This window comes from Bubalus bubalis, chromosome 17, assembly GCF_019923935.1.
Source record: "Bubalus bubalis isolate 160015118507 breed Murrah chromosome 17, NDDB_SH_1, whole genome shotgun sequence".
In the NCBI taxonomy this organism is placed as follows: Eukaryota; Metazoa; Chordata; class Mammalia; order Artiodactyla; family Bovidae; genus Bubalus; species Bubalus bubalis.
The window spans coordinates 70,614,301-70,628,656 of NC_059173.1; the positions used below are offsets into that span (position 1 = coordinate 70,614,301).

At 34.0% G+C, this 14,356-nt stretch overlaps 1 protein-coding gene across 2 annotated transcripts in view; it reads right to left on the minus strand.

Moving 5' to 3' along the window:
• The window catches only part of TLL1 (tolloid like 1), a 324,523-nt gene that overhangs the window by 148,606 nt on the left and 161,561 nt on the right, over window positions 1-14,356 (minus strand). For both annotated transcript variants that reach the window (XM_025268229.3, XM_025268228.3), the window contains 4 exons: window positions 11,214-11,324; window positions 6,519-6,599; window positions 4,861-5,013; window positions 4,227-4,344 (listed from right to left, as the gene is read on the minus strand). In XM_025268229.3, coding sequence (XP_025124014.3) covers window positions 4,227-4,344; window positions 4,861-5,013; window positions 6,519-6,599; window positions 11,214-11,324 — 463 coding nt within the window. The remainder of the gene's footprint in view (window positions 1-4,226; window positions 4,345-4,860; window positions 5,014-6,518; window positions 6,600-11,213; window positions 11,325-14,356) is intronic.

The window sequence follows — 14,356 nt, forward strand, 5'->3', positions numbered from 1 at the left end:
AATCACTAAAAATTAGCATATAATAATTGAAGATAAAAATTCAGTTACATAAATCTCTGACTTACAAAGAATAAAATCAAACAACTTCTGTTTTAAAATGGTCTCACTTTTTTCTGATAATAATTAGTAATATTGTAAAATAGATAAACACCAAAGAAGGTAATAGATATTCACTGAAAAATATTTATTGCTCAGGTTAAACCTTTTGCCAATATAGAGATTAAAGCCTATGACCACTGTAGATGAAGCAAAGATATCATATATCTAGAAACATGCATATGAATATATATATGTATACACAGATATGCAGAACTTAATGTATAGTTATAATACAACTTAAAAATAGGAAATGCACTAGAGTTAAATAGCAAAAAGTTATGATTTCTACATTTTTCTTTTAAAAATTTTATTTCCACACTTATCAATGGCTTGATATGGAATTAGACACCCAATAAATATTTATTGAATAAAAATTGACTGCAGCAGAATACTAAGGGAATTTTATGCTCTAAATTATATAGTCAATTCCATATTTAATAATGGGCTTCCCTGATGGCTCAGTGGGTAAAGAATATGCCTGCAATGCAGAAGACACAGGAGATGTGGGTTCAAGCCCTGGGTCAGGATGATACCCTGGAGGAGGAAATGGCAACCCATTCCAGTATTCTTGCCTTGAAAATCCCATGGACAGAGGAGCCTAGTGGGCTACAGTCCAAAGTGTTGCAGAGTCAGACACATGAGTGCAAGCACATTAAATTATCTAATTTAATAACTCCTCAACTCCTAACTTCCCTGGTTGGGAAGATCCCCTAAAGGAGGAAATGGCAACCCACTCCGGTATGGAGATTATTTCAGGTTTTATTTTTAAAACTTGCAAGAGTTACAAGTTGTCTGACTTAATAGGTAAACTTAGTCAAAGTGATGATAATAAGAAGTAATAAGATGCATTTACCTTCCAAATTAAAGCTAGAAACAGAGCAGACAAATGTTGCCATTCGTATCAATGGCACCACCTTACAGGTTCTTCATATTCAACAATACTAGGTATTGTTAAATGTGATATATTATATGTCATATCTCTTATAAGGAAAAAAACCCATTATTGAGTCCAGTAGAGCATTAAGTGTTTGACTCAAAATATATTTTATTTTAGATGTCTTTCACTATATTGTGCAATATTAACTGTCAAACTCTTTGATAATTTAAATTAACTTTTATGAGCTATAAATGCAGCAGCATCATGGCAAAATATCACTATTTCATGAAATTTTGGCCAATAATGGCAATTTGAAATAAAATTTAGAAGTCACAAAATGATTAGAATGATTAGTAGGCCCTGATCAACTTCAATAAAAAGTATCATCCATCTTATCATTGAAAAAAATAATACGGTGCAAACTTTGATCTGGAAAATTAGCACCAAAACAAACCACCAAAATGCAATGTTACTATTATAACAGTAACAAGTAAACTCAAGGGTCTAATTTCAGTGATGTAACTACAGATTTAAGTATCCTGGGGAAAGTCATAACTTCAGTTTTCAAATCCCTAAATTATTGAATACATGTTTTTCAAAACCCCTTTAAATTCTTACATTGTTTTATTTTAGGATTACACACAATGAACTTCAGCTGACACGTAAATTGCTGACACTCGCCCGAGAGCCACCTCTAAAGCAGTGTGCTGGGTGTCATGAGGAACACAGGTAAGCTCCCTGACCTCATCATTGATGAAGGCCGACATTTGAGTCAACAGTGGAAGTGGAGTTATGATAGCTGTTGTAGAGCAAAGTATCACTGCGGATAGCTCAAAAATGGGAGAATGAAATATATAAAATAAAATAGCTTAGCAGGGTAAAACAAGTGAAATGGAAAACTTTGAAAAGAGCCAAATTAATAAAACAAAATGAGTATATATATATATATATATATATATATATATATATGAATTTGTTACAAACAGTAATTGATCAATAAAATAATTAAGTGGCACTTTGAATGCATTTATTTTACAAAATTGAAGGGTGGGTAAAGAAAAGATGTACTGATCTGAATATGTTGTATATTTAGAAATATGTAACCTGAGCTATATCCACTCCTATTAGATAACCAGAAAGAAGGAAGGATAGTCTAGATTTAGACCTTTATTCCCTTGTAGCTCAGTCAGTAAAGAATCTGTCTGCAATGCAGGAGACCAGGGATCAATTCCTGGGTTGGGAAGATCCACTGGAGAAGGAAATGGCCACCCACTCCAGTATTCTTGCCTGGAGAATCCCCATGGACAGAGGAGCCTGGCAGACTACAATCCATGGGGTTGCAAGAGTCGGACATGACTTAGCGACTAAACCATCATATATAAAGAATTAGAAGAGACTTCAAATATAATCAAAACTTATCAAGAATAAATAAAGTAACTTAGAAGAAAACACTGTGTAAATAATTCGTAGGTAAAACATTAAGGAATTATCCAAAATAAATAGAAAAATAAAAATGTATCTTTTTCCTTAATGTCAATTAGTAGGACCAAAATTAAAACCAAAATTAAAACTCATTACTCATTAAATTAACTCATTAAGTTAATTTAAATGTTCTAGGAAAATATGATGGGACAAAGCCAGATGATGTAATGCCCCCAATACCTAGTGAAATATATATTTTTCCCAACTCAAGAATATATGTCATTAGGGCAAGAATTATTTCCTCCAAAGGATTTAATCATTTTATTTAAATTCCCCATATGAACAATAAGAGAAGGTATCAAATAGCTATAGCTGATTAGAGATAATTCCTCTTTATAGAAGAATTTCAGCTATATGTAGAAAGAATAAAAGAAAACAACAACATGAGAAAATGACTATTTTCCAGTGATGGCGACTTAAAATTGAGGGATGTGGCTGTCACCACTTGAATCCACTGATAAATCTTCGCATTACTAAAGTGGTAGGTGCAGGAACGTGTGCCTCTTGATGTGATGTGGTATAAAGTAGACAGCGTGCCCTATCAACTAATTTCAGCAAACAAACAAAAATGGAAACAATTTAAATACTCAAATATTTAAATATAAGTTCCAATTAACTGGAAATACAGGGGGAAAGGGTTTCCCTGGTGGCTCAGACAGTAAAAGTATCTGGCTGCAATGCAGGAGACCCAGGTTAGATCCCTGGGTCAGGAAGATCCCCTGAAGAAGGAAATGGCAAATCACTCCAGTATTCTTTCCTGGGAAATCCCATGGGTGGAGGAGCCTGGTGGGCTATATAGTCCGTGGGGTCGCAGAGAGTCGGACTCGACTGAGTGACTTCACTTTCACTTTTCACAATGAAAAGTCTTTCTTACACTATACAGAATTGCTTGGAGGACTGCTATTACTGTAACTTGGCTAGATTATGGGATTTGTGAAGAGATGTGGTGGCAGAAGAAACAGTAAATGCAATTTGTGGTAAATGTTATATCCAAGAATCTAGATTTTTTTTCTCAGGCTGGCATTTCCCAAAATGTGTTCTGGGATACTGATCACATTCTTCACTATTAGAAGGATGAGATGGCTGTTCCCATTTTAAAATAAGTTTAAGGGACACTGTATTCTATATTCCTTTAAATTGGCTGAATATTAGCAAGGTTTAGCACACTACTTGTAGGAATACTTACTGAAATTTAACACAGCATTTTCACAACTTACAGGACAGTTGTGAAGAGTATTGTTATCACCCTAAAAGAAGCAAATCTAGAAAACACCACTGTAGGTTGTTATAAACACTGAGGAATCTCAAAAAGTGTAGCATTTTGCTCTAATTAGTATTTTTTGAAGTTAATTCTAATGGCAGTGAATTGATAAGACAGGAGAGCAGTTGAAATAGACCAGGTGTGAGAGGACAAAGGCATGAATGGACAAGAGGACTGACATGGAATAAAAGTGGAAACAAAAAGATATAGTGGATATCAATAGAAACAATGTGTTGAAAACTGAAAATCACTGAAAACAAAACTGAGGTTTCTAACTCAGGTTAGTGGGCAATGCTATCATGTATTTGGAACAGAAGGAAGGGCAGCTGCCATGGTGGAGGATGCACAGAGGTCTGTGATCAAAGAATACATTTCTTTAAAACATAGTATTCGTTTATTCATACTTTTTTATGGGCAAAAGACTAAGCAAATATTTAAAAAGTGAATCTTACCTATGGATTTTTTTCCCTCCTATATTTACTTAACTCATTCCCTGGTTCTACTTACCCACAAGGCCTATACGTGAATACGATGTAACTCTCTTCATCCCCTCTTTCAATGAAAGTCACACATGTGTGTTTTTCCCAGTGCCTCATGGCCTGCTTGAACATGGCTCGCTGGCTGCCTGGAAAAATGGCATGACATTAATAAAACAGTGCCTGTTCCAAAGAGAAGTCTGCATGTGGCTCTTCTGTCCTGAGTCTGGCTGCGCTGATTAGATGCCACCACTATAATCAAACCAAAGAATACTAGCTCCAAGCACCGCAGCGAGCCATTGTTGAGAGTGGACACTGTCTTCAGAATCAGTAGGCATGAGCTTACTGTCTCGACAAGTATGTGTGTACAAGGCTCCATGAACAAAGATATGCATTGTTCTTGTCAACTGAAAAGAGCTTCTAGATTTAATGGGCACATTTGAAACTCCTTTTAAAAACCAGAATAGTTCTTTAGATTCTTAGAATTAAAGACTATATCTATGTTTTTAAATTTCAAGATGTGCTGACAACTGAGGTGAATGGAATCTTTCTCCTATTTGAGTTAATACTATATTTTATGTATTAGTATTCTATAAAAATATATACTTAATCTATGTAATAATCGTTATTCCATTATCAAAATAGACCCTCTGGGAACGTCTTACCAGTGAAGTTGCCTCCTATGACATAAGGAATAACACCTCCAGGCCACACTCTTTCAGTCCTTGATGTAGCAGCCCGGGGAACTCTATTTTTCTCACTTTGCCCTGAGAATTTTAGTGGTAATTTTTCCTTAACTGTGTTGTTTTGCTCCAAGCCTGCAGTGACATTTAAAACATTCTGTGAAACAGAAGTCCTTGGTCAGAGAATCATTTACCTCTTAAAGGACAAGTTAAAATGTCTTATTTACATATTTATATAAATATGCCTGAAATCAAAATGTATTAAAGAAAAACTTCATTTATATTATATACTTGAGTAAAGTGTTAAAATATTTAAGTAGTTTAAAAAATACTATTTCCTAATGCTCTCTCTATAAGCAAATTTTGATGACTTTCCATACAACAGCTTACAGTGGATAGAAGCCAAGTAGACTCTGTAAGGCACAGAAGAATTCTTTGATGTATTCTACTTTACTAGAAAACTAAGAAAGTCACCAATAGAATTAAAAAGACATTTTTAAAAAGTCTTACTTTGTTCAAAAGCTTTCTTAGTCCTGCGAAATCTCTAATCCTTTAAATCAGAATTGATATTCTATAGTACAGATAAAAACTGAATATTACACAATAGAGATAGTAAATGAAATAAGGATGATACAGATATGGTCCCAGATTCTGGGACAATGGGCTACATCTGTTTCAATTTCCTAGGGATTCATATCCGGACAACAGTATGATTTAGAGATCAGCACCCAGGTGAGCAGACCCACAGAACGCAGTCTGCTGTGGAGCAGCTCTCAGGTCTGCAGTCACTAACTTTTCTCGGTAGCCTTTCACAATTTTTTGTTACGGTGTTATTTTTCCTACACTTTCATATTTACTTTTCTTATGGATACATCATTGTTGATACAAATGGCTTACAGCTTCCATACACTTCAAACACAATGAACACTGAATGTATGCCCCTGATATCTGTGTCCCTAACATATCTAATTTTTTAATATCCTAGAGCAAAGCATCTTCATTTGGAAAAATTAATTCTTGGCATAATTAATTAGTATCAATCAACTGAAGGAAAGTTAGGATATGAACTTTGAACAGGAGACTTTAAAAAGAAACTCTAAAATCCACAAATAGTGATTAATAAATTCAATATTAAAATATTTAATATTTTAAATATTAACTAATCATTAATCCAGAAAACAGTTTCCCTGAATCTTTTCCTATACATAGTTTTGGAAGAGTTAAAAATATTTTTAATTGTTTTTTAATCTAATTTATCAGTTTGCCAATTTATTTTAAGTGGATTTTGTTTCAAAATAAGCATTCATATTTTTTCATTTGACGAAAACTGATGTAGCTCCATGCTTGATAAAATCACCTTACTGTGGTACCAATTTTTTGGAAATAAATATCAATAGTAAAATAAACACCTAATGTATTTTTTATTAAGGAGGAGCTGAAAATAAGTTAAAATATTTTAAATGTCCCCAACTAAGTTCCAAAATCTTCCATCACATATCAACTAAATAAAAATGAATAAAGGACTCTCTCTTAGCATACATCTTTCCATACTTCAAATCTTACTGGCTAACTGAACTGCTATGAGTATAATAATCACTGTACAGCAACTCAAGAGTCTGCAACTTTAAACATTGATATACCAGAGCCAATTCTTCTTATTCTGTCTATAAGTTGGTAGAGGGCCCCTCGTTTCTTTGACATACCATGGTCTCCAAATCCACCTTAAAGAGTAAAGGAAAATAGTTAAGTTAAATTCACTATAAATTTAAGTTCTTGTAAATAAGCAATAGTAACATGTTACATTGATTTCTCCTTGGACATCTCTTTTTATGTGGTCTTATATAATTGCATTAAAGTAATAATATCCATTAATCTTGGAAGAGGGTAAAAATTCTGCAATATGTTTGGTAGGAACCAATGAAATACTGTAAAGCAATTATCTGTCAATTAAAAAAAAATTGCAACTAAAACTAAAGAGGTAGGAGAAAACCAGAGAGCAATCTAAATGACTTTATTTGGACATCGTAGCAACTGAGTTATCTATTGACAATTTAAAACATTTTTTTTCACTGTGAACTTTACAACACATAGTATTATATAGGAGAGACCCAAATTGTTCTGCCATGTTGATTGCATTCCAGCTATTTTCCCAATGCAAACTAAATACTTTCAGATGGCAAATCAGCAAATTAAATAAAAACACTAAAAGAGCAGGAGGTATGTCAATTTTTTCTCAATGAAACTGGAAAAAGAAAAAAGCAAGTATATAGTGTAAATTTTGCTCCAAAGCTTGGATCAAGTTTGAGACATTTCTAATAGCATATGTAATGAATATAATTCATTCAAATAAATTTTGAAAATTAGTTTCTATAATTTATAAAAACCAATAACATAGCTTTTAAAAAAGTCACAAGGTGAGAATCTGAAAGGATCCCCAGCTGCAAAATACATTCTATTATGTTGGTACAATTTACAATCTTTATAAAAAAGATATAAAGAATTTTATAGCTCACAATGTAGAGGAGGGGTTTGGGGATAAGAAAATATATTTTCTTGCAGCTTTAAGAACAAAGTCATAATCATAAAGCAGAACATTTGATGAAAATCCAAGTCTTCTGATCCTCATTCCAGGTCTTTAACAAAATGCTTTCTTAATTTTATCACCTGGTTTGCCTTCTCCTTGAATTCTGATAGACAAATACAAAGAGTTATCACTGAGCAAACAACTAATATGATCACTAATGACATCAGAACAAGAGGTTCATGAGCCTGTGGACAAAGCCAATGGAAGAGTACCAGAAATTCATGCAAACAACAATGTGTTCTTGCACTTTGAACTATTTCCTTTCAGTATCTCCTTTCCCTTTGAAATTAATTCTAAAACGTAATTACCTAGATTGAAGCTAATAAAAAGTAATAAATATTGTTAACATATAAGCATCTTTTAGGAAATATCAATTAAGTCCGTATAAGGCAGATAAGTTAAAATGCTTGTTTATTGAGTAACAGTCTGCTTAATTATTTGAATTACATGGTCACATTCTTGCTATGCTCCTTGAGAAAAATTTTTTAAATATTTTTCATTGAATATTTTAGAAAGATGAAGTAATACTTAAATGTATTCATTCCTAAGCAGTTATAGCAAACATTTTTAAAGGATGATAAAAATGTATTTGAAATGACCATTGCATAACAATTATATGGTATATTAGATAGGCCTGAAACACATAGCTATAGATATAGAAGGAGGCTAATTATGAGGAAAAAATAAATGTCTTAGTTAATATTAAGGTAAATTATAAGATAAGAATATTATAGACTAGAAAAAACATTTCAAGACTATCAAAGTCAATAATATTTTAATATTTGAGCAAGTTTGAAAATTTTATAGCAATATAAATAAAATTATGCATAGATAGTTCATTGAAATAAGAAAATTCATAATATGTATTTATTTCTCATGTTTTAAAAATTCTAAAGTGAAATTATATAAAACAAATATTTATGAAAAAGACAATATATTTTCAAATAAGAAATATAGTCAATGCAGCACAAACTAACAAGAAAGAGAAAAGACAGTGAGGAAAAAACTATAGAATTCTTTTGTGATGTCGGAAATTCAGCTGAATAGTGCAAATTACTCTGAAGCATGTACTTTTCACATATATATTTAGAATATGTCTTTATGACAGTATGATTCTGTTTTATGCTTTTCTCTAAATAATAATTTACTTTCAAATATTAGCATTTCAGAGCTTAACGATAAATTAAATGACAAAATTATATGCTGGGTTGACCAATATATAAAATTGAAAAACCTGAACCCCTGCAAAACATGAACAAACTTTCTGGCCAACCCAATAGTATTAATTTTCTAAATCACAGAAAATTAACACCTCTAGTGCAAAGAGAGGATAATGGGCTAAAGAAATCACTTTAATAAAGCATAAATCTAACAAAATGTTTAATCAAACCTGAGAATGTAATGTGATAAATTTAAGATTCTGCTGAGTTGTCTCATTGCTGTCTTTTTTGAAATCCACTGTTGCCGGACAGCGACAGTGTTAAGTGTGAGATAGTGTCCGCAGTGTGTCAATAAACATATCCTATAGGAATGTACTCTCTGTGACTACACTGCAAAGCCGTTTCCTCATATATTTGGTGTATGTTTCAGAAAAGACTCACTATATATAACAAAGACTAAAGGCTATTATTTTCAAGTACCATATTCATTCAAATAAATTCCTTAAGTTTTATTACCTTACATAAATTTCTCATATGTAATATTTGCATTTTGATTATGTACAATAATGTCTTTACTCTTAAAAGGGCATGCTAACCTACTTAACATTGAAAAGCTATTTTGTGTGCATGTGTGCCTATGTGGTCAGTTACTCAGTCGTGTCCTACTCTTTGCAGTCCTATGGACTGTACTCCGCCGGGTTCCTCAGTCTATGGAATTTTCCAGGCAAGAACACTTGCCATTTCCTACTCCAGGAGATCTTCCTTATTCAGGGATCGAACCTGCATCACCTGGGGCTCCTGCATTGGCAAATGGATTCTTTACCACTGGTGCTACCTGAGAAGCCCTATGTTGTCTGCAATTAACTTCAAAATATTTTATACATACTTATGCATGCATACACACACACACACATACACAGAATATGGTAAACTGAACAACTGTTGAATCTTTGAGGTATATGGGTCTTGCCTGCATCATCCCATCAACTTTACTGTATTTTTGAAGCTTGTCAAAATAATCTCCGGGAGTTGGTGATGGACAGGGAGGCCTGGCGTGCTGCAATTCATGGGGTTGCAAAGAGTCACACATGACTGAACAAATGAACTGAACTGAACTGTCATAATAAAAAGTTGTGGGAAAGAAAATTGGGAAAAAAGATTTGTTAATTCACAGTAAAGGGTCTTAAGACTGAAATATATTTGTCTTCTAGATACCACAAAGGGACTATATATTTTCCATGGAATACAAGAAGAAAATAAAAATAGCATTAGCAGGAGGAGAGATCAATGAAATCAAAAAGCATGACTGAATAAATGCTTTAGCTATAACTACAAAAAGAAATTTTACATTTTTAACCTTTCAATTTTTCTCCAAAGTAAAATACAGAATAAAAATTGTATCAAGATAATATAAAATAATTTTCAAATTTTAATTAAATTATTTTAATATGAAAACCCAAATATCTTTGAAATATTACAAGACACATATAGCCATAATTCAAACATGTGCAAACAGCTAAAATTGAAACAGTCTTCCAGGTTTTCATAAAAGTTATAAAAATAAATATACAATTTTTTCTAAATATATTTGTGTATAATCATTCAAGAATAATTTACCTTCTGCATCTCAATATTCAAATGGGAGGCAATTGAGTATAATGTTTGAGAGTATGAAATTTAACCTTTCTCAGAAGTGAATTTTGGTCCTGACTCAGTCATTTCCTGCTGTGTGACAATAAGAAACTATGCATGCATGCTCAGTCACTTCCATCACATCTGACCCTTTGCGACCCTATGGGCTGTAGACCACCAGGCTCCTCTGTTCTTGGGATTCTCCAGACAAGAATACTGGAATGGGTTGCTATGCTTTCCTCCAGGGGATCTTCTTGACCCAGGGATTGAAACCCCATCTCCTGCACAGCAGGCAGAGTCTTTACCACTGAAACACTGGGGAAGCCCCAAGAAAAGTACATAACCTTATAAATCTCCTCCTCATAAATCACAATAACATCAGCAGCTACTCATGTGGTCATTGCTGCTGCTGCTGCTAAGTCGCTTCAGTCGTGTCCGACTCTGTGCGACCCCATAGACAGCAGCCCACCAGGCTCTCCCGTCCCTGGGATTCTCCAGACAAGAACACTGGAGTGGGTTGCCAGTTCCTTCTCCAATGCATGAAAGCGAAAAGTGGAAGTGAAGCCGCTGAGTCGTGTCCGACTCTTAGCAATCCCATGAACTGTAGCCCACTGGGCTCCTCCATCCATGGGATTTTCCAGGCAAGAGTACTGGAGTGGGGTGCCATTGCCTTCTCCATATGTGGTCATTATGAATATTCAAAGAGTTAACACCTGCAAAGTGCTTAAGCCAGGCCTTGTAGATGGTGAACATTACAACATCTTTCTTAAATACATTACATAATAAAGTTAAAATTATGAATTTATGAATAAAACTTAAATTTATAAATAGACTAATCTGTAACAAGGAAATTGAATTTGATCACCAGAACATTAAAAATGATCCAAATTGTATTTTAGCATTTCAAGAGTATATTTTCTTCTAAATAAATGCAAACCAAATCAAATAATCAAACGTACCTGTGATGTGTCCAAATTTTCCAAAGGGGTTCTGTGTAAGGTCAATTGTCCTATCAATTTGAAAGATATTTAAATCTTCATCATCTAAGGCAATGTCACCCCAAAACACAGCTAAAAGAGAAAATTTCAATTAAAATACAAATTATTTAAGAGCAAAAAGCAATGCAAACAAAGCTAATAAGAAAAAAATACTGCTAAAAATATGGAAATTTGGTCCTTATAACTATAGAGATATTTCAGAAAATAAGTGTACCTGAACGTACTGGGCCTGTTTCGGTGTAATGTGAGCCACATGTGAAAGGATGGATCCACTTTTCTCACTTTGATGTTTTAGACGAAAGGGAGAAAGTCATTTTTCAAGTGAAATGATCTAAGATTTATTGGGGCCAGGGGGAGAGGGGTGGTTCTTAAGGGTGTTGGTGATGGACAGGGAAGCATGGAGTGCTGTAGTTCATTGGGTAACAAAGAGTCAGACATAACTGAGTGAATGAACTGAATTGAACTTAAGGGAAGAGAATTCAGCAACCATGGCTAATTTGCAAATAAGTGAAAAAGAATGCTGGCATTTACAGTAGATGCCTGAGATAAGCAAGTCTTCACTGACAGGTGGAAGAAGAGGTAGTAGCAATTAAACCATGTGCTACTTTATAATTTTATAAAGTGAGGTGCAATTGAGTCAAAAGAATCAGATCAGATCAGTCGCTCATTCGTGTCTGACTCTTTGCGACCCCATGAATCCCAGCACGCCAGGCCTCCCTGTCCATCACCAACTCCTGGAGTTCACTCAGACTCACATCCATAGAGTCAGTAATGCCATCCAGCCATCTCATCCTCTGTCGTCCCCTTCTCCTCTTGCCCCCAATCGCTCCCAGCCTCAGAGTCTTTTCCAATGAGTCAACTCTTCACATGAGGTGGCCAAAGTACTGGAGTTTCAGCTTTAGCATCATTCCTTCCAAAGAAATTCCAGGGCTGATCTCCTTTAGAATGGACTGGTTGGATCTCCTTGCAGTCCAAGGGACTCTCAAGAGTCTTCTCCAACACCATGGTTCAAAAGCATCAATTCTTCTGTGCTCAGCCTTCTTCACAGTCCAACTCTCACATCCATACATGACCACAGGAAAAACCATAGCCTTGACTAGATGGACCTTTGTTGAAAGTAATGTCTCTGCTTTTGAATATGCTATCTAGGTTGGTCATAACTTTTCTTCCAAGGAGTAAGCGTCTTTTAATTTCATGGCTGCAGTCACCATCTGCAGTGATTTTGGAGCCCAGAAAAATAAAGTCTGACACTGTTTCCACTGTTTCCCCATCTATTTCCCATGAAGTGATGGGACCAGAGGCCATGATCTTCGTTTTCTGAATGTTGAACTTTAAGCCAACTTTTTGACTCTCCACTTTCACTTTCATCAAGAGGCTTTTGAGTTCCTCTTCACTTTCTGCCATAAGGGTGGTGTCATCTGCATATCTGAGGTTATTGATATTTCTCCCGGCTATCTTGATTCCAGCTTGTGTTTTTCTAGTCCAGCGTTTCTCATGATGTACTCTGCATATAACTTATATAAACAGGGTGACAATATACAGCCTTGACGTACTCCTTTTAGTATTTGGAACCAGTCTGTTGTTCCATGTCCAGTTCTAACTGTTGCTTCTTGACCTGCATACAAATTTCTCAAGAGGCAGATCAGGTGGTCTGGTATTCCCATCTCTTTCAGAATTTTCCACAGTTTGTTGTGATCCACACAGTCAAAGGCTTTGGCATAGTCAATAAAACAGAAATAGATGTTTTTCTGGAACTCTCTTGCTTTTTCGATGATCCAGAGGACGTTGGCAATTTGATCTTTGGTTCCTCTGCCTTTTCTAAAACCAGCTTGAACATCAGGAAGTTCATGATTCACATATTGCTGAAGCCTGGCTTGGAGAATTTTGACCATTACTTTACTAGCGTGTGAGATGAGTGCAATTGTGCAGTAGTTTGAGCATTCTTTGGCATTGCCTTTCTTTGGGATTGGAATGAAAACTGACATTTTCCAGTCCTGTGGCCACTGCTGAGTTTTCCAAATTTGCTGGCATATTGAGTGCAGCACTTTCACAGCACAAAGAATATACTGCTAAATAGCAACTCATTCAATACATTTTGATAAAGTGGTAAAGTACCTTCTCTGAAGATGGTATTGCTTAAGTATCAATAAAATATATAGATTAACTCAACATTTATTAGGCAATGGCTAGGTGCTGGCCTTTCATCATCAATAAAAAATAAGACATTTGTTTGTATTTTCAGGAGCTTCAAAAACATTACCCTAATCCCAGAAATACTCTTTTATACTCAGAAGTTTAGGCTACTTAATAAAGGAAAGCTCTATAAACCATTGTGAATGAATTTACAACTAGTAAGCAAATTATTATTTTTTAAGGTCAGAAATATACATTTGCATAACGAAAAGCAGCCTCCTTGTTTATTTGAGCCCCAAAGTAGATTAATCAATTCCTTTGTACTATCAGATATCAAAATATAATAACTTTAGGAAATGTAGCAAATTTATGAGAGGATAAATTAATCATGAAATAGTAAAGAATTGACAAATGCCTTGGAAATTCTGGGATATTTAAAATTTTTTCTTCAGATTTTTCTTTACAACACCAAAAAGGAAAGAAGGAAATTACATTAAAAATTATAGAAGGAGTCCTACTCAATATTTTATAATAACCTATAAGGGAAATGAATATGAAAAAATATATATATCTGATTCACCATGATTTACACCTGAATTTAACACAATATTGCAAATCAACCATATTTTAATTTTAAAAATTAATAATTTAGAAAATGACAAAATCCATTTCAAATCACTTTTTTAAAATTCAAACCTAAATATATATGAATTTTAGCTATAAAAGCTATTTAATAAAATTAGTTAATTCATAAAATTAAACTTCAGTCCTGAAAGCTATATATTGCTTCCGGCTTTGATCAAAGGTTTATGATATAAAATTCTGTACTTAGTTTAGTTCACTTATACAAATCTGACATGAGATAAGGGGTTTCTTTATTTGCAAATCTAGAAAGAAAGAAAATAGAAATTAGTTCAAGGTGGGTAATAAGTTCCATATATGAAAAAAACCTTTATTAGAATTAGAATTCT